Here is a 20,254-nt window from a genome sequence, read left to right as displayed (position 1 = left end):
TGAAGTTTGTACTGGAAGTGTAGATCTACCTCACTGGATGTTCCCTAGGTGGACTGATGTGTTGTTGAGCTTTTCAGTTGTGTTTTCTGGTATGTTTGTGATTTGTTTTCCTTTGTAACTGTATTTTAATAGAGTGTCTTTCTCTTCCCCACTAGACTAAGGAAGAATTTGGGTCTGTAGGTCTGTGTAGTCTCCCTGCGGGGATGGAGAAGCCAGGCAGTGCCATGGGGCGGGGAACAGCTGCTAGAGCCTGTCGGCTCCTCAACTCCAGATTTTCTCCCAGCCTGGTGGCTTTTGAGGACTGTCCTCCATTTCTCTCTCCTGTTTACACTCACATCCCCTCCCCACCATCCCACAGGGAACGCTCCAGCCTGCCCCGTGCCCAAGCCCTTCCATTGTCCACGGGCTGAGATCTCACACAGGCTCCCAGCAGGCTGGTGCCGTGTGGCTGGGGGTTGGGAAGCCAGGATGGGATCCCAGCCTGCTCAGGGGAGATATGCCAAGAGCAGACAATAACCAAAGAGGTTGCTGGAAGACTGAGGGTTGTCCTCAATCCGCTGCCTTAACTCACCCTGAAGCAAAGGGCTGGCTACCTGCCCATGACCTCCTGGGATGAGGGACTTGGTGCCAAAGTGGACCCAAGTCCAAGAGAGGTGCAACTGCTCCATCTTTCTCTTCCCATTCTGGCTTCTCCCAAGTGCTGACTCACAATGGCTGGGGCAAACACTGGACCCCTGCTTTTGGGGCATTAACACTCCACTTTGCAGCTCAGGGGCTGGCTGGAGCCATCCCAGGGAGGGCATCCCCCCATGCCGGCGTGTCAGGACGTGGGCATGGCTCCTGCTGGGTTTTAGGTAGCGTTAGGTTTAGATGTAGAGCAGGGCTGGAACAGGTGGGGAGCATCTCCTCCATCCTCACCAGTGTGTTTGCTGGGGCTGCTGGAGCCTGGTGACCCCTCTGAGGCCCTGCCCTGCAGCACACAGGCACCGGTGGGGACGGAGCACAGCTCCCCAGCTGCTGCCTGCCCTGCCCTGGTAGTTTTTATGGTGAGGTGGTGGTCATTTCTTCAAAGGGTGGGGGGAAGGACTTTTAGTTCTTGACTAGCAATGGGATCTATCCAAAACTGCTTCAGGAAAACGGCTTTTTGTCTGCACGGGGTAAATGCAATAGAGCACACGGGGCTGTGGCCCTGCTGCCCTGGCAGCTGGCTGCTGGCCTTGCCCTGGCACCTCGGTTGTGCCAAGGGAACTGCTGCCCCCCTCCCCCCCCTAATTCTTGTATCTGTCTTGAAGAACCCTGTAGGAACTTTCCCCTCCCCTTGCAGTTTAATGGTTTGGTGATTTTTTTTTTCTGCTAGGTGTCTAGTGTGTGTAAATACCTCTGTGAATCTGTTTGCTCTCAGTATTCTCCTCGATGATTGTTTACAAAAGGAAGAGGTAAAAAAAAGAAAGAGAAAAAGGCAAAAAAAAAGTAAATAGCCAAAGCATCTAATAGGTTATGGACCAGAGAGACAGGATCTTCTCTGTATTACTCTGCCTTGCAACGCTGTGTGGGGATATGAGCTCTGTAACCATCCCTGTCCTAGGCTGTAGCAAAGAGCAAATGGCTTAGAAGATGACTCAGGTTTGCCCCGGGGCCAGCGTGGCACCGGGATCCACCAAAGCAGGGATTTTAATCTGAGGGAAAACCACCTTGGGGGAGATGGGATGGATTCACATCCTCCTCGTGGCGTTTGCCATTGTGGTTCTTCCTGTATTTTGACAATAATTAACTGAATGGCTGCATCCTCAGCCACCCTGCCCAGGCTCTGTGCAGCGGGGCCAGCGGAGGGCAGGGGGGTGACGGGGCTGAGCACTCAGGGGCACGCAGGAGCGCCTGAATGTACGAGGAGAGGCTGTTCCTCACGAGAGGGCTCTCCCTTGGCGCCACAGCCTTGAGTCACAAGACTGTCTACAAGGAGACGGACGAATGTAATCCATGTTTACTGCTAGCAACCAAAGCTTGTTTGTGTCAAAACTCTGGAGTTTTTATGAAGTAGGTGGGAGGGAGGGAACAATCGGGGGGGGGGCTGTGTGTGTGACCCCAACCTGTGCTTTCCAAAGAAGTTTCCAGCCAGAGTCCCTGCAGCCATCACCAGTTCCTGGTGCTGCAGGTTTTCCCCCCTCCTTTCACTTGTATTTTTTTGTTATAACTTTTGTACCAACTCTGTAAAATGTGGGTTTTTTTCTTTTCTGGAAACAAAAAAAAGTAATAAAGACCATGGGCAATGGCTGCTGGTGATGGTGTGTGTGTGGTGACTTCTTTTTCTCTTCTGGACGGGAGGAGCCCAGATCCAACACAGCTTCTGGCTGGGCAGAGGGACAGGGAGTGCTGGGTGCCTCAGGACTGCCACAGCCAACACATCCCATGGCCGCCCTGACGTGCAGCCCCTGCACACCCCATGAGCCCTCATGGAATTGTTTCAGCTGGAAGAGACCTTTCAGCTCATGGGGTGCAGCCCCTGTCCCAGCCCCATCACCCACCAGCCCATTGCCCTCAGTGCAGCACCCACCCATCTCTGGAACCCCTCCAGGGACGGTGACTCCAGCAGCTCCCTGGGCAGCTGTTCCAGGGCCTGACAGCCCTGGCAGCACAGAGATTCCTCCTCACATCCAGCCTGAACAGCCTGAGGCCGTTTCCTCTTGTTCTGTTGCTTGTTACCGGGAAGAACAGACCGACCCTCACCTCGCTACAGCTTCCCTTCAGGTAGAGGGCGAGAAGGTCTCCGCTGAGCGTTCTCCCGGCTGAACAGCCCCGGATCCCTCAGCCCTTCCTCAGCTGAGACGTGCTCCAAATCCTTCCCCAGCTTGGCAGCTGCCTCTGGATCCTCCCCAGCACCTCCCATGTCCTTCTTGCAGAGAGGGGCCCAGCGCCGGGCACAGGGCTGGCGGCGCAGGCTCCCCGAAGCCGAGCTCGGGCCGATCCCCTCACGGCCGCCTCAGCCGCCGCCGGCGCCGTTCCCGCCTCAGCCGCAGCGCCGCCCCGCGGCCCGCGCCGCCCCGCGCATGCGCACCACACCCCCGGCTGCGCGCACCGCCCGCCCTCGCGCGCTGCGCGGTGACGTAAGCGGAAGGGCGCGTCACCCTGCGGTGCGGCGGAGGCGGCGCCGGGGCAGGTAACGGGAGCTGGGCCGCGCCGGCTCGGGGCAGGGGGGCATGGCGGGACGGGGCTATGGGGGAGTCTCCTTCCGGCAGGGCCGCTTCCCTCTGCCCCCCTCATGGCGCCGGGGAGGCCTGAGGGACGCCCCGTCCCCGCCGTCCGCTCCGCCTTGCCCGTGTGTTGAGGGCCGGGGCTGGGCCCGGGCTCCTTCCCCCTGCCACGGCGGCGGGAGCCTCGCGGTGCCGCGGGCCGTGCCCGCTCTGGCGCTGTGTCCCCGGCTCAGACAAGGGGCTTCTTGGCGAAGCGTCTTTCTTTGAGATGACTGTGTGCCATCGCATGCGGAGGGTGGGTCGCTGTTACCAGCCCAGTTAGCGCGGGAGGAGGATGTGTTTTCATACTCAAAGGGAATGCTAAGAGCCTTATGAGCAGAGCCTGAGGTTCAGCGGTTCCTTGCCTTAATGCTTTGCGGCTTCATCTGTGGCTAGACGTCCCTTCCTGAGGGGAGAGGTGGAGAAGCATACGAGGAAATTAACGTAATCAGTGTAATTTGAATCTGTTTCCGTCTCTAGATGGGCACCGGGTCATTGGATCTGGACTGTTGCCACAGCAGCAGTCTCCATAGCTTCTTTCCTCACAGCTCTCGGGGTTTCTAGCTCAGAGAATTGAAGACTAAAATTCTGCAATCTCGTTTATCTTGTTAGCTCAAACCAGGTCTTAGTATTTGATGTGCACATAATGTGGTAAAAAAGCCAAAATATCTGTAGAGCTCCAGGGGATAAAGCTTTCTATTTGTGAAGGAACAGAAATAGCAGCAGCATCAGTGAAGGGTAATTGGTGGTGTAAATGGTTCCTTCAGTGGAAGGATTTCTAACAACTCCAACACAAGAGCATTGAAGGTCAATTTGTGGTGTTGCCACCCTGTGACTCGCCTGGTGGTGGCTGTGACTGTGGGTCTGTGCTAACTCACCAGCTAGGTTGGCTGGAAAACACGGGTATGGGGTTTTTTCTTGCTACTGGCTAGTGCAGAATCCACCCTGATGACACACAGGTGGAAGTTTCCAGAGCTCATTTCTGAGCTTCCCCATTCTCTGCCTATCAAAGTGCTTGCACAGATGACACAGTGGGCTCCAGAGCAGCTAGTCAAAGCTTATTTTCCCAAGGTAATGGTTTGTAGCATTGCTTTGGGCTCAGACAGAGTCTTCTGTACCTCTAACCCATGTGTTTTCATCTTTCTGTTGAAAAAGGGAGCTCTCGATAAAACATGTCATGGATCAGAGAGGGCGAGCTGACCATCATAGAGAGGTTTTGTGCCAACATCATTAAGGTAAGGAGTGAATTTGGTTACAAGTGATAAAGAACTGGTGGCTTTGTGAGGCTTCAGGGTGGAACTGTGTCCATGGCTGCTCTGCTCTACTAGGGTTGCATTGCTGGCAAGGATACATGTTAATGCTGGCACTGGATGAACATCCCTAAACAGCATTCGAGGATGGAAAATTACTTCAGCTTAGTCTTGCAAATGAGCAGGGCTGTAGGCAGTGCTTGCCAATAATGAGCTTACACACCCAGGCTGTCACACTCTGTGTCCTTGCTGATGAAGGCAGGGCATGGGAAGCAGGGAGAGAAGCAAGATGGCTGGATGATGAGTCAAAGACATTAAATTGAGTTTCTCTTGATTAGAATAATAACTCATCAGCTCCAGGAGAGTTCTGTCCTTGCTCAGCAGAGTCTTGAGACGGGTGCTACTGTCCTTCTCACAAAGGATCTGTGCAGCCCTATTGAGGGAACACTCCTCTTAAAGTGGAGGAAAGTCTCATGACTGTTTTGTTTTCCTTTTAAGTTAATTGTGTTTATGACAGTGCCCTTGAACTCTGAAAGAAAAAAGCCTTACTGTTGTGGCAGCATGACACAGTGAGCACCCTCCCAAGGCTGCAGAGAGGTGGCTGTGGCAGTGCTACTGTCTCCTGCCTCCTACAGCTCTCTGCCAGGTTTCTGATCTGTCACATTTCTCCTCATTCCCTAGGCAGGCCCAATGCCCAAACATGTTGCCTTCATCATGGATGGCAATCGCCGCTATGCCCAGAAGTGTCACGTGGAGAGGCAGCAGGGCCATTCGCAAGGCTTTGATAAGCTGGCACAGGTGGGAAGGATGTTTGCTGCCTTTAAATTGTGTGTTGAAAGTCTGAGCCCTGCTCAGCAGCTGACTTGCCTACTGCTTGGCTGGTGTACTGGGTTCCTTTTCTTCACTGGAGTCAGACCCACGCTTGGGGCTGGTGTTTGTCATCAAGGTTCCCAACTTCAACTCCTCTCTCTCTTATTTTGCAGAGTCATTCTAATCAGCCTTTTTTTACCCCCCCTCTTCTGTTTTACACTCAATGAAAAGATCTGCCTTGCAGATCTTGAGGCTTTTAATTTGTGAACCAGGTTGAATTTCTCTGAAAAGGTGTTGAAAGGTACAGTATTATTTAATGTATAAAGTTATCTACAAGAAATGCTTCTACTGGCTGGATTAGTCTCATCTCTTATGAATCCCCATCCTCAGGCAGTGATATTTTCCTTCTATTCCTTAAAATGATTCTCATCAAGTAGGTTTCTTAGTCAGCTCCTGATGGTTGTTTCTTTTTACCATGGTGGGAAATGACAGGAAGGTTTTAGCAGTGGAGGAGCTGGGTCCTGCTGGCCTGTCTGAGTCTGTTTGTCTGACTTTTGTCCTGATGTTTTACAGACACTGCGATGGTGCTTAAACCTGGGCATTCGAGAGGTCACTGTTTATGCCTTTAGCATTGAGAACTTTAAACGCTCCAAGGAGGAGGTGGATGGACTATTGGATCTGGCAAGACAGAAATTTAGCCGCCTACTGGAAGAACAGTAAGAATCCTCTTGTGTCTGTTTCCCAACGGGTGGAACTAGAGCAGGACATAATTAAGAGCCATTTATAGGGATGCTGGAGGTTGTGAAAAGGGATTAAATGAAGGAAGCTGTTCTCCACATCCAGCTAGAGGTTTGTGTTGAAGGGCTCTGCCAACGTGGATGGGATGTACAGCTCCTGAGCACACCCAGTCCCCAAGCAGATCAGATTGGTGTCTGAATCACGGCTTACTGTACAACAACCTCACCCAACAGTACAGCTTTCAGATGAGTGTAGCAAGGTTAGTAATTCCTGCTTAGCACTAGAGTGTTAGGTGCCTTGTTTTTTTGAGGTATTAAAGCCTTGTCTTAAATTCTGTCAGTATCCTTGGCAGATCAGAGTTTAGCTCAGCAACTTGCTTGGGTAACTTTAGATGTGAAGTCCCTCAGAGCTGAAGAACTAGTTCACAAGTTGCCTGTAGATGGAACTAGAATGGATCAGAGTGAGTAGGGAGGGGTGTTAGAGTGCCTTGTTGCTCAGTGGATGTGTTTGCTTCCCCACATTTGGCTGGTGTGAAGAGTGATGCATGGGAGGAGTCCTTATCTGGTTGAAGTGAATTTGAAAGGCAGAGAGGGAATGCAGCTGGAAGAGAGGAGAGCATGTGTGTGCTAGTAGTAGTTGGGAAGGTGAGATCTGTCTGAGCCTGCAGTACACTATGATTCAAAGAGGCCATTTCCCTAGTTTCTGCCTAGTGTAGCCCTTTATCAGGGAGCTTGTAGCACCAGACAGCAGCAGGAACATGTAGGATCCCACAGGATGTCCTGTCTGCTCAGAACAAGGCTGTAGTGAGCATGGAATATCTCCTGCCTCATCTGACCTTCACTCCGTCACCCCCATCCCGCCCTCAATGTTAATCTTTCCTTAGATGTGCTACTCTGAGTGGCCACTACCTGTCTTAAATGTTGATGAGTTAGAGGTGTCCAGAGTCTGAATGTGTATTCCAAGTTTTCCCTATGGATTTTCCTAACTCCAGGGAGGAATGCCTTGTCTGTGGTCACTTTCTAGTCCTTCAGTTGTATCTGTACCTCAGGAACTTGTATGGGGAATAATCAGTTTCCCTTTGTGGAATGATTTGGCATAATAAAATCTAATCCACCTTTCAACACCTGACAAAAGTTTGGTCATTTTGACTCTTTTTAATTCTCAGTTTTACTGAAGCTGTGCCTGCTACCTGCCTGTTGTAATTTGTTTGGTGGATGTTCTGCAAGGCAAACATGGCACTTGTTCAGTAGAGACTGATCTGTTCTCTCTAGTCCTCACTCTTGCTGTTGGGTGTAGGGAGAACTTGAAGAAGCATGGTGTGTGTATCCGTGTCCTTGGAGACCTGCCACTCCTGCCCTTGGATATTCAGGAGCTGATTGCCCAAGCTGTGCTGGCAACTAGGAACTACAACAAGTAAGTAACACAAAGTAGCTGATACATCGTCTCTCCCTGGAGGCTGAGGCTTGGCAGACATGCGACACCTGTTTTCTTTTTTCCCCTTGCCCTACAAGCACACATAACCGTTGGAGATATTCTTCTCTCTGTCATCTCACAGGTCTGTTTTAGATTAGTCTCTCACATCTTTCTCCTCTTTTCAGATGCTTTCTAAATGTCTGCTTTGCATACACATCAAGACATGAAATCAGCAATGCTGTCAGGGAGATGGCATGGGGGGTGGAGCAAGGACTGCTCGAACCCAGGTAAGTCTTTGTCTTTCTATGAGAGGCTTCATAGATGAAGACTTGCCTGTCTTACCTCCTACACTTACTAATAACCTCTCAGGAGCCAAGTGGCTTTTAAATAGATCTCATTAAACCAGTGTGACTGGAAGAAATGACTTAAAGTTACTATGCAATGTTTGGTTTTTATTATTTCAGTTACCATGGTGATAGATACACAACCAAGACAGAAGAGAAGTTAAGTCTGTGTCTTAAGTTAGTTTAAATGTGAAGGCAGATTTTTATGCCACAACAATTGGCTGCTTGGCTGACAGTCTTAGCTATGAGGTCAAACAACAGATGAATCATGAATAGTGAACTGTTCCTCCACCCTGGAGGAGATGGAGTAGTTAGCACTCTGCTCTCTGCTCCAGATGGAAGTCCTCAGAGCTTGGTTCCACCACCATTATGTTTCAAAGAGCACTGGGGGGATGCTCTGGGGGATGAAAGAGCATTTGAAATAGCCCCTGGAGCAGACAGCAGTGTCCACCAGAAGCGAGCCGGTGACTGGCTGTGGTACAGCTCCACCGTCCAGTTTTAATCTGCAGTCTTGTGTTTATAAAAGCAAACAGTAATTCAGTTTTAGTAGTTCCATCTCTCTCAGGTCAGGAAAGTGATCTTAATAAGATTCATCTGTCTTCTAGTGATGTATCTGAGTCGTTGCTTGATAAGTGTCTGTACACCAGCAACTCCCCTGACCCAGACCTCCTGATTCGAACCTCCGGAGAGGTTCGGTTGAGTGATTTCTTGCTCTGGCAGGTAAAGTCTTTGTTTTCTCCTTGAAATCTTCTGCCTTTACATCAGAGTGAGTTCTGCTGACTCCAGGTGTGAGCTGACATATGAGGGCTCTTAAACTCTTGGTAACTTCTTGGATGGAGTGAGTGCTGGGGCACCTCTGAGGAGCCTGTTTCTTGCAATTCTGTGATGCCTGAAATACTTTGCAGCATAAGGCTGAAATTCTGTCATCATGAAGACACAAAATCACAAGTTAGTCTAGCTGGTAGCAGTCAATGACACCTATGAATTGCTCATCCCTTTGCTCCTCACATTTAGGTAATTGCTCATTTGATTGGTAAATTCCTGGCTTTGATTAATTTAACCTGGCAGTATGTTTCCTTGGATGAGAAAGTCCCAGGAAGGATTTCTAGATTCCTGGGGGAGGTGTTTGTCATATGTACAGGGTTACATCTCCAGCTGACATGTAATGTACATACCTGACTTGGTACAGTTGCAGAAGTTTATTTGACTTTCATGATTGAAAGACCTTGCTACACAGGTTCTAAGGGTGGGAAAGTCAAATCAGCATGAGTAGACTGCTGGCCTGAAACACAGCAAGTTCTTAACATACATAATGTTCATGTATTTGCAGTTACAGCACCCAAAGCTTGCTTCCATTTCCCTCTTTCCTGTGCTATGCAACGTAACACAGATTCTGCAGGAGAACATTTCAATTGAGCCGCTTTTACTTAAAGCTAACATTTTGGTTTGCATGTATAGTTCAGAGCCAAAACCCAACTGCCTTGAAGCAACCACATCAAATGTTCCTATTCCAAGTTACTTAATTGGCAGGTTTACAGAAGCTGTCTGGCCTGAGCTGTGGTTGCCTACCAAGGCATCTCCCTCTCCTCCCTTTGTTTTTTGGGCACACCTACACCTACCCTGGATGGGTGTCAGTGATGCCGACTAACACTTTGCTTGCTCCTGTTGGTGGTAGTCCTGGCAGAGATGCCTTGGAGGCTGAGTTTATAGCTTGTGAAGCATGGCTGAGGAAATCAGTGCTCTGTGAGTCTGGCTGGCATGGTGCCCCTCTCCCATGCCATGAATTCCAGCAGAGAAGAACGTGTGCTCGTGCTCCCACTGCCAGCTCACACACCAGAGTGTCAGTGCCAATTTCCCTCTGGTAGCCATCGTGTGTGTCCTGACAGCCTCAAAGCAGGAGGAAATTGTGCTTTCCAGGATGATGCAGAGTCCTTTTAAGTGTTAGGTTTTGTAATAATGGTCATAGAAACACATTTACCTGAAACTCTGAGGAACTCAATGGCAAAAGTAGTTTTTAAGTTGACAGCTTGTGTCTTTCAGCTCTAGGGTATCTTCAGGGCACCACAACTCTGTGATTCGTTAAGCACTTCAAATGCCATGAGTGGGCAGTGAGGAATATCACGAGATGTCATTTGATGGTTGGCTTAAATGTCATGTCCTGAGCCTCAGATCATCTGTTATTCCCCTAACTCAGCCTTTGTTAGTCCAATGTTGCTATTTTAGTTTTGTTAAAAGTCTGTGATGCTTAAGCTATTAAAAGTACCACTGTGAAGACTGACTTGGCATTACAAAGAACTCTGCTGGAATCTTTGCAGGAATGCATGACTGGTGTCCCAGCATTAAAAACTAATTAGAAAGACTCTACATTGTGCAATTGCAAACCCCACTGGCTGGTGTTTATTTTAAGTAGAATCTGATTACACAGCCTAGGTAAAGCCTTTGTGGGGAAACTGGCATCATTTTTCCAATAGAGATGCATCTTGATGACTTTTTCCCCTCACTAGATTAATAAGTTGTTGGTGCTCTTGCTTTTTGCAGACATCCCATTCATGCCTGGTGTTCCAGTCAGTCTTGTGGCCAGAATATTCCTTTTGGAACCTGTGTGAGGCTATTCTTCGGTTCCAGATGAACTATGGTGCTTTACAGGTAAGGGAGGTAGAAAGCTCAGCACAGTATGGTGCCTGCAGAGCAGTGTGCTGGAGATAGAGGAGAGCGTGCAAAGTGGGAAGGGAGGAGTTGTGCATTTCATGAGGTTAGTTAAGATCTTGTTTCAGTAGCTGAGTATGTTGCTTCTCCTATGCACATGTGGCATGTTACAACATCTTAGCATGTGGACAGACTCCTCTACTTTTAGGAATACCTACAGCATTTGAAGTCACCACCATCTCTCTCACTCATTTCTCATTCCACCATGTGGAAGTATCTGTCCCCACTCCTCAGCTGACAGGACAGAACAAGTAAGTGCTTCTGATTTGCTACAGGGTAAAATCAACCAGTTTCACTCAAAGCACATCATCATTGATTTTAACAAAGAATGCTGAGTTAGCTCTGGAATGAGCAGGGAGAATTTGCATGCTCTTCCCCTAACTGCTATTATTGTTAGGGTTGGAACAAGTGGGTTTAGAGTTTCCTTTCTGGGAGCTGAAGCGAGGCTGCCTGAGCTGTGAGACCAGACAAGTGTCCTCTTTCTAGTGGGTCCAGATGTGCCTACTGAGGAGATTGTTCCTATTGCTCATTGTCATTGTTCCTCTCCTCTTAGATTTGTTGTTGTGAGCTCTTCCTGACCTGGTTCAGATAAATATGGACAATTTAGCAGGGACTGAGTAATCTGACTATTTTTAAGCAAAACAAGTCTGGGAGATGGAGCTCTTAAGGGAGAAAATCTGGGAGGCAGCAGCCTGTAGCACAGAGACAGCAGAAGAAACTTAGTGTGATGACTCTTACCTCCACCTTTATATGTTTCCTGAGTGTGTCTGTTATTTAATTGTGTGGGTCCTCTGTTTTTAAAGACAGGCATTATATTGCCCTTTTCTACCTTCAGCAACCTTGCTCATCTCTAAGAGTTGACAAAGAGATTAGAAAGCCATGGTTATAGGTGAATTTAATTAGGTCCAGTCAGTCTGGTAGCATCCAAATTCTCCATGTCCTTAACCTCTTTTATTCTTATGCCCCGAGTCTGCCCTTTTCCTACCAGCAATTCGTTGTATTAATGTGACTAATGGCAATTCACCTTCTGCACGAAGAGGAAAGCAAAAAAAGGCAGTAGTGTTTGCCATTGACATTAGCTTTGCCTCTGTCTTGAACAGTAAGGTCACTGTTCTGACTTTGCTCATGGTGCTAATTTCTGATGGGTAACAAATGCTGCTTCTGTTCCTAGCTAGTCTCATCTTAGTTCTTGTTTGTGTCTCTGTGTGTTCATGCTACGCTATTATCAAAGCTTCTTATCGTCCACATTGGTTCTTTGGTCAGTTTTGTTGCTGTAGGACCATTTTGCAGTACATAAGGCTGCCTTTTTTTTTTTCAAGGGATGCAGCTCAATTGTGCAGAAAGGAGAACTTCTCACTCAAAAGAACTGCTGAGATTCAGGAGATGGGTTTCTTTGCATTTGAAATAGGTGATCTTGAAAGCCAAAGGTGTCTGGAGCTCCTGAAGCAAATTACCTTGGTGGAAGAGTTGCTTAGATGGAAGGTGTTGGGGCTAGGGGTTGACTTGCTGAGAACACAGACTATATTACAGCAGCTCTGTCTCCTTTGGGAGAGTGCTGCTGTGTTTGGGGCACGGGAGGCAGTTAAGGTGTGGATAGGCAACTGCACAGAAGGTGTGACAAGGTCCATAAAAAACTTGATTTTGAGGTATGTGACAAAAGATGCCCTTCTTCCATCAACTCTGTTGCTTAGGGGAGACTGCTGCTTGGTTGCTGCTCACCACTTAGTCCCAGGGTTAACTCTAACTTGCTTTTGGTACATGGTAGACCTGGGGAGAGAGCACAGATGTTGGTTGGCAAGCCTGTCCTGTGGAAGTGGTCACACAACTCTCTTCTGCTCAAGTCAGAGCTTCACTTTGAGGGGTGGAAGTCTTACACTGATGATATTTGCATTTCAAATAAGTGGAGCTCCAGCAGTGGAGTGCTGTCAGTTCAGTGGGATTTTTGTAGCCAGGGCTATTTCTACTCTTGTTCCCAGCACAACAAAAGCTGATTTACAGTGCCAGAGCATGGACTACAGACTTTGGCTCAGGGAAAGTGTGGTCAAGAGTGAGTCAGGCTCTCATTAGAACAATTATTTCTTCTTGCTCATTTGGAAGTTCAGCACTCCCTAAGAGTGTGTGTCAGGGTATGTTACAGTGACCAGTTTTACCCTTTTTAAAAGGGCAAGCTTAATATTCCTGCATGCAGGTGAAGTGTTGTCTGTTGGAGGCTGCAATATGAGCAGTAGGGAGAAATTCAAAAGTGATGTTCTGCAAAAATAGTTAAAATGTTTTAAGAGTAGCCAGGGATAGCTACTGCCTTTACCTTTCTCCTGCCCACCCTGCTGTGTTTGAGCTGGTATATTATTAGATCACAGGTGTTTAGGAATTCTGAGCCCACTTGTGCCTTTATGCTGAAGCTGATTAGTTCAACACCTGATCATCAGCTCAAAGAATTGCCCCATAAGTCATTGTTCTGAATCCCCTAAAAACCTTTCAAAGGATCAAAGACTCTGTGATGACACCAGTGAGGATAGTGGTGTGAAGATCCTCTTGTACACTGTTCCTCTCTCATTCCAGCGTCTGAGGGTTTTTCCACGATCTCTTGTGACCTTTATCTGTTTTAGGTAGGAGTTAATGCTCTGAGTAGACTTGTGTTTTGGGGAGAAGGTCCAGAAAGATATCCCTATGGTTTTTTTATAGCTAATCAAGCAGACTGCCTCGGAGGAGGTGCACACAGAGCCACCTTTCATTTAACCTGCAGATTGATGGCCAAGCAGAGGCTGTTCCTTCCATAACCTGTGCTGCCTTGCATCTGTACCACAGATGAGCTGAAAGGCTTGGTAAAGTGCTAATGCTGTACTGCTTTTCACTCTAGAAGGCCAGAGACTCCTACATGGAGGAAAGGAGGCGACAACAGATGGAAAGGGATCAGGCTTATGTGACAAAGAAGCTGCAGCAGGAAGGGTTTGCATCCCACGGAGACTCTCGGCGCCGACGGACACTGTTGCAGAAATGCACTGCCCTGCGGGAAGAGAGAATCCAGGGCTTCCTGCAGGCACTAGAGCACAAGAGAGCGGACTTCTTTGAAAGCTTGTGTACAGTGTCTGCCTGACACAGGTGCTGGGTTGTTCTTGGGAAGACAATTTTTAATGGTGTTAGAGGGAACAACTGCTGCCCAGAGGAATTCACTCGGTGCAGCCCTGCAGTGGGTTGTGGGGCTTCTGCAGGACTGCACGTCCCCGCTGGCCCTGTCCCAGGGCAAGGACAGAGTTCTGTGAGCCTTTCTAGTTCTGTGGATGCTGCTGAGGAAGGTGATGCCGTCCCTCTGTCTCACCTCCCTGCCCCTGATGATGAAGAATACACGCACCCTGCCATATCTCTGCTGCTTGGCACTTTACGGGCCTGGGTGTTTCGGTGGCAAGAAGTTAACATGAGCCTCCAGTTCTGTTTGACTCTTTGTGAACTGGCCCAAGCAAACCAGTTCAGTCCTGTTAAATCAGCCTGGGCTTGAATTCTTTCCACAGCTTTGCAGTAGTGAATCTTCTGTTGAGATTTCCTCTGCTGTCCCATATGAGGAGCCTTGCTTTCTGTAGGAAGGGGGTTATTCCTGGTGTGAAAGGGAGCCCTGTGCCCAGTGGTGGCAGATATATTCCCCACTGCCTGCTTCAAGAGAGCATCTTGTCTTTTCCCCACCTTACTCTGATGGTTTTGGAGTATCTGCTCTTGGCTTCCAAGAAGTTAAAGCAAGGTGTGGTCAGCCTTGCCATAAAGGCAAAAAGAGACACTCCAAAGCTTCACCAAGTCCTGTAATCCCTTCTGAGCAGTGTATGTGAGGAAAACTCAGATGCTGAAGATAGTGAAGACTGACTGTGCTCAGGGAGGGCTCCAAGCAGGCAAGGAAAAAGGATTAGTTGGGAATTAACTTCATGGCTTAAAAAGGGAAAGAAGTTAGCTAACCCCAGGTGGTGGATGCAGTATGCCAAATCCCTCTGAGACCTCTCTAGAGCTATGACTTAACGTCCCGTTTCCAGGGAAGGAGGGTGGGCTTAGTTCAGCAATACAGTAGCCAAACACAACCTCTGACCCCAGCCAAAATGGTTTAGAAAGGTTATTTAGCTGATTTTAACAGGAGTGGCCGGAGCAGCTGTGGAGTGCTGTTTGTTGTTGGGTTTCCATCGGCAGGGAGATGGAATAGCCGATTTCCAAGATTGTTTCCGTCTCGGATTTATTCTGGTTTCCGTCCCCATGATCAAAATAACAGAAAATGTCTTGATTTTTTTTGTTTCCATTGCACATACAGGTGCAGCAGTACCAGCTATTGCTGTTTTTAAAGTGTTCCTTTTTACCTCCAGGTGAAAACTAGACAATGCAGATTTAAAGGCTTGTAAGTGCTGCAAACTCAGCACTTTGAATGTGATTGTGAAGAGGATAACTACATTGTCAAATGGTGAATAAAGCATATTCATACCAAACTCACTGAAAAAAATAAGCTGAATATTTAAAAAGTATGTAGAGCTTCTTAGCATGAGGGGTGATGAAGTTGGCATCTAGGTTTAATATCATCCTGTTTAACCTGTGACAGTCCTCATCTGGCTCTGGAAGCAATTTGAAGACTGTGTTCTTCTTACAGTCTAGTGTGAGCAATTTGCTGATACCCCAAGGCCTGGCTGAGTGAAACTCCGTGCATGAACCTTCTCTGGTGTAAGTAGCAAGCAGCAGCTCAGATCAAGGCACTGAAATGACACGAGGGAGGGATCTGTAAACTTCTGCCGCTCTATTTTATTGTCTCTGTCTTTGCATTTCAGGAAGCTGCCCGTGGAAATCGTTTTCCATGCGATGGAGCACTCTCCAGGCTGCCAGGCTGGTGGGGAGAGCCTTCTACCTGAGAATGTACTTTTGCCTTAAAACACAAGTTTCCAGTTGTGTTGGGATGAGAACAGATGGCTACAGTGGTGGTTTTCCACAAAGTAGTAGTGCTGTTACAGGTTTGGCAGTGGAGGGATCTGGTTTACAAATGGCTCATAGGGAAAGTTTGAATCCCTTTTTTATAAAGCTGTTGCTCTAGTAGGGAAGTTGAAATCCCTCAAGCAGTGGGGAAAAGTCTTGTGTTACCTGATGGTATTTTACTTGGAACAGCAGTGCAATGAAACTAACTCTCCCTGTGAGAGGGTGAGTGTAAGTTCCACAGGTGAACTCCGAGTCTCATGAGCATGCCTTGGCAGTGATAGTTGTGGATACAGAGCTACAGGCTTATTTCAGTGAGAATTTAACCTCCTTGATTCATATTTGTATGGTGGAGATGCAAAAAAATCAGCAGTCTTCATGCAACTGAGCTGAAAAAAGCCTTGAGGGCTGACCTGAGGAGGGAAAGTAGGGAGAACTATGCTGCGTGGGGTGGTTTTCTGGGTTAAAGAAGGTCTCAAGTTCGGGGCATGCTGATGTGTGTCTTTTTTAACTGGGTTTGTAGCAAACGGGCTGTGCCTGTGAGAAATGGCCCCTTTGCAAGGAGCCCAACTTCAGCAGTGTCCTCAGCGCAAGTCTGGGCACCTGTGCCACGGTTTGGAGTCATTTTCTTCCATTTTGATTTTTAAAGAGACTTTCCTTCCGCACTGCCTCCCGCCTCCCACCGCCTCGCTCGTGGCCGGACCCTCCCCCTCCGTTCCGCACAGCACAACCCGCAGCCCGCGCTTTCCCCGCCCAGCCCCGGGGGCGCGGGCCGGGGGGGAGCCCCGCACCGCGGAGGTGCTGAACGAACAGCTCCGCAGCGCCGGGGGGGCGGCCGCGCAGGGCCCCGGGGCCGAGCCCCCCCCTTTCCCCTGGGGAGCGGCCTCCACCGCCCCCTCCCACCACCGCGTTTTCCATTCCTCCTTTTCCCCTATTCCTCCTGTTTTTGCTCCCCCCGCGCTGTTTCCCGCCCGCACTGAGCAGCGGGGGGGGGGGGGGAGGGGGGCGCGAGGCCCAGTTGCGCGCGCGCCACCTCCTCAGAGCGCCCCCCCCCCATCCATCCCCTCCCTCCCTGCCTGGCCCCACTCCACGTGACCCGGGCGGGCCAATGGGCAGGCGGGGCGGTGGGGATCCGGCTGGAACCGGTTGGGCCGCGTCCGGCTCTATATAAAACTTTATAAACACCCGATTCAAATTAGTGGGGTCGGGACCAGCGCAGCCAGCCGGGAGCCAGCCCCGCCGCCCGCCCGCCCGCCCGCCCGCCAGCCGCTCCGCTCCCTTCATCCCCTCCTCCTTCCCCTCGCTCCCTCCCCCCCGCTTCTCGCCGCCGCCCCGGACCGAGCGCGCTCGGCTCCCCCACCCTCCCCCTCCCTTCCTCCGCCTATCTCCCTCCGCCCCCTCACGCCGCCCCGCCGCGCTCCTCTCTCTCTCCCTCACACACACACATACACACACACAACACGCCAGCCCGGAGCCATGCCGAAGAGAAAGGTACGTGGCGCCGCCAGGCCGGGGAGCGGGGCCGCCTCACCGCGCCCGTAGGGCCCTGGCATCCCGCCGTGCCGCCCCCCCACAGCTTTGCTGCCTGGGGGAGTGGGGGGCGGGACTAGGCGCTCACACTCCCCCCCCTTCCCCCCCCCCCCGCCCCGTCGGGGCGGTAACGGCTGCGAGGTGGCGCGCGAGGCCCCAGCGGGGGTGGGGGCGGGGCGAGGCCGGGACCGTTACCGGGCGCGCGCGGGGGCTCGCGCTGGCGGCGGGGGGGGAGTGGGGGAGGGGCGCGCGCCGAGCGGCGCCGGCCCGATCCGGTTGGTTTTGGCGGGAGGTTGGGGTGAGGGGAGGGAGGGGGAGGGGAGCGCCGGTGGGGCGGGAAAGGGCGGGAGGCGGCCGCGCCGCTGGCGCCCGGGCTCCTTTGCCGCCAAAACCGCCGCCCCACGGGGGCAGCCGTGGGCGGGAGCGGGGCCTCCCTGAAGGGGCAGCGCCGTTCCCCCGCCTCTCCCCCCGCACCCCCGGGGGAGGTGCCTGCGCCCGCCCCGCCGCGGGCTGGGTCCGTGTGGGGCTTCCGCTTCAGCCCGGCCCGTGAGGGTTGCCCCGGTGATCCCCTTCCCTGGCCCCGGCTGTGCCTCCAGGCTCTTCCCCGGCTCTCGCTGGTCTCCGGATTTGGCTGAGGGGCAGGTGGGGGAGGGTGTGCAAACGGCCTGAGGCGCTGTGGAGGCCTGTCACGCTCCAGGAGCGGGCTGGGAACGTTCCTCGGCAAATGGGGGTGGGAGTGGGGTGGTAAGAATAAGGGTTGGTGCGGGTATGGGGGCTGAGCGTGCCTCCCCTTAACTTGTCGGTATGGCTTCTGTTTGGCATCCTAGGCTGAAGGAGATGCCAAGGGCGATAAGGCCAAAGTTAAGGATGAGGTAAGAAGTTCAATCTTCTGAGAAAGTTGGATCATAAAGTGTTTGCGTTGGAGGATAAGGTTTAACTTCATCAAAATAAAGAACTGTGGAGCAGAGAGAGGGTTGGTCTTAATTGATTCTGGCTTTTTTAAAGCATTAGCTGTCTTTTAACCCTAAACCTGAAAAGTCTCCTTAGCTGTTGTTAGCTGTTAGTAGTGATTTTAGTGGGATAGTCTCAAATTTCTTACGAAGAGGGGAAAAAGCTGAAACGTTAGTTCAGGGATTTTACTACAGAGTTACTTTATGAGTTTGAGCTTCATATTCCATCCCATTCAATTCAGTCATTTTTCTTTTTAAACAGCCACAACGGAGATCGGCGAGGTTATCTGCTGTGAGTATTCTCTTGTTGAACAGAGGTGTCACAACACCTGGGAGCTGTAAGCTTGGCTATTAGTTACTGCATCTGTGTGAGACCTGTAGGTGTTCGGGAGAAATTATTGTCCTGACAAATTGCCCCGTTGTGTAGCACAATGGGAACGGTACAATAACTGACAAACCAAGTGAAAAGTCAACTAAAGTATTTGGTTTGAGTGTTTTAAAACAGTAGAATGTTTCTTTTAAAATAACTTGAGTAACAGAAGAGTTTTTTTCTCACCAACAGAAGCCTGCTCCTCCAAAGCCAGAGCCTAAACCTAAGAAGGCAGCTCCAAAGGTGAGTTGTTGTGTCAGCGCTGTTATTGGGAGGTAAATGAGTTGTGAGGTGCAGTAATAACTAATACAACTTTGAATGACAGTGTAAGTAGTGATGAAATTGAGCTGCATAGTCACTTCTATAAAGTTGCACTGTAAAACTTTGGAATTGTACAAAAGTAGCAAAAAAACCCCACCAAAGTGAAGACTTGGCAGTTGTTGTCAGTCCCTTACACAAGCAAACAGCTGTGTGTTACCTTCTGTTTGGGCCAACACCCAGTGCTGACTTTCAGCTGGCTGGTTTTGGGGTTCTTGTGGCTTTGGTGACAGATGTTGGTCACTGTAACGGTGTTTGCCATCTCACGTTCACAGAAGAGCGAGAAGTTGCCCAAGGGAAAGAAGGGGAAGGCTGATGCTGGCAAGGAGGGAAACAACCCTGCAGAAAATGGAGATGCCAAAACAGACCAGGTATAACAGCAGGCCAGGCAGCTTGTCTTTCATCAGCATGTTATGGACGGGTCTAGGCTTGTGCTAACAAAGATACATTATCACTTGATTATTTAGACCTGTTGCTTATGACACTGACAACACATCTGCAGGTCGGGGGAGGGGGGGTGTTGCTCAGTTGGTAAAGAGTTAAAGTTGTCTGCCAGCTGAAGTTGCCACACCAAAGTTACTCTCTTCTGCCTTGTTCTGGGTGAAGCTGGCATGTAATAACCAACTTCAGGTTGATATTTTTTGGTTAGAAGCGACTGTGGTGCAGCCCAGATGAGATCTCATCTGTTCAGAAAGCTGCACTTGAGAAGGATGAGTTCCCAGTTGGTGCATTGACCCATTTCCCTTTTCTCTTTCAGGCACAGAAAGCTGAAGGTGCTGGTGAAGCCAAGTAAAAATGTGTGAATTTTTGATAACTGTGTACTTCTGGTGACTGTACAGTTTGAAATACTATTTTTTATCAAGTTTTATAACAATGCAGAATTTTGGTTTACTTTTTTTTAAGCTATGTTGTTAGCACACAGACCGCTTCGTTGTTGTGTTGGGGGGAGGGTGGTGGGGACAGTGGGGACAAATGTCATTTAGTCTATTTCTCAGAACCTAAATTTTAATAAGAAAAAGTTTTCCAGGTCCCCCAGTTTAAGGAAGAAGCACTCTTCCTGAATAAAGAAGGAAGAGATTCCTTCATGCTGCACACTGTTCAGTCTGTGAAGTGTGTCTGAGTGCACACAGAAGCTCCCAAGATGCCAACTCCAAACCGCGGTTCTTAATGACCTCTGTGTTTCCTTCCTCACCTTCTTTGTTTGCCCAGAGCCTGTCACTCCAAAGCACAGCAAAACTTGGCATTTTGGGATGTGTCTCACTCTGAATGCACTGTCAGGTGATCCGGACTTGTGGTGTTCATTTTGGGATGCAATGGCTCCAGGAGGAGCCACGCTTCCTCTTTTACCTTGTGAATCTTCAGATAAGAAACCTGCATTTTAGGGTTTTTTTTCCTCTCAAAAGTCAGGGTAGGTTTGTGAAGAGTTGTTAAACAACATGCTAAATGTGAAAGTGTCCACCCTCACTCTAAACTTTTCCCTCTACGAGTATGAAATGAAGATTCTTCTGGTTTATAGCAACTTTTACGTTCTGGTAGCCCATGAAGGGAGGGGAGTTCGACAGTTGTTGTAAAATGTTGCAGATTGTAGCCCATGTCCTGCCTAAATTTCATGATTGTTTATGAAAAGTACCTTTAATAAAGCTGGATACGGTTTGGCTTGGACTGTTCTTGA

General features: G+C 49.7%; 2 protein-coding genes across 4 annotated transcripts; both read left to right on the top strand.

Moving 5' to 3' along the window:
• The first annotated feature begins 3,110 nt into the window (after positions 1-3,110).
• On the top strand, positions 3,111-16,413 carry DHDDS (dehydrodolichyl diphosphate synthase subunit). Of its 3 annotated transcripts, XM_062014371.1 has the most exons (10): positions 3,111-3,154; positions 4,383-4,462; positions 5,159-5,275; positions 5,861-6,003; positions 7,322-7,438; positions 7,624-7,725; positions 8,388-8,502; positions 10,321-10,428; positions 15,101-15,171; positions 15,276-16,413. In XM_062014371.1, exons 2-9 carry the CDS (start codon positions 4,400-4,402, stop codon positions 15,143-15,145), a joined length of 810 nt encoding a protein of 269 aa, XP_061870355.1. In that variant the 5' UTR covers positions 3,111-3,154; positions 4,383-4,399; the 3' UTR covers positions 15,146-15,171; positions 15,276-16,413. The 3 variants fall into 3 exon arrangements, with proteins under 3 accessions (XP_061870355.1, XP_061870353.1, XP_061870354.1); XM_062014369.1 differs by lacking the exons at positions 15,101-15,171; positions 15,276-16,413 and adding an exon at positions 13,346-15,076; XM_062014370.1 differs by lacking the exons at positions 3,111-3,154; positions 15,101-15,171; positions 15,276-16,413 and adding exons at positions 3,204-3,483; positions 13,346-15,076.
• A 387-nt stretch (positions 16,414-16,800) lies between these two features.
• HMGN2 (high mobility group nucleosomal binding domain 2) lies at positions 16,801-20,254 on the top strand. The gene is made up of 6 exons (XM_062014372.1): positions 16,801-16,905; positions 17,772-17,816; positions 18,157-18,186; positions 18,457-18,507; positions 18,858-18,953; positions 19,340-20,254. Exons 1-6 carry the CDS (start codon positions 16,891-16,893, stop codon positions 19,373-19,375), a joined length of 273 nt encoding a protein of 90 aa, XP_061870356.1. The 5' UTR covers positions 16,801-16,890; the 3' UTR covers positions 19,376-20,254.

Source organism: Colius striatus, chromosome 24 (assembly GCF_028858725.1).
Source record: "Colius striatus isolate bColStr4 chromosome 24, bColStr4.1.hap1, whole genome shotgun sequence".
NCBI lineage: Eukaryota > Metazoa > Chordata > Aves > Coliiformes > Coliidae > Colius > Colius striatus.
Note: the sequence above shows the minus strand (reverse complement) of the source record. Positions and strands in the feature narration are given on the sequence as shown.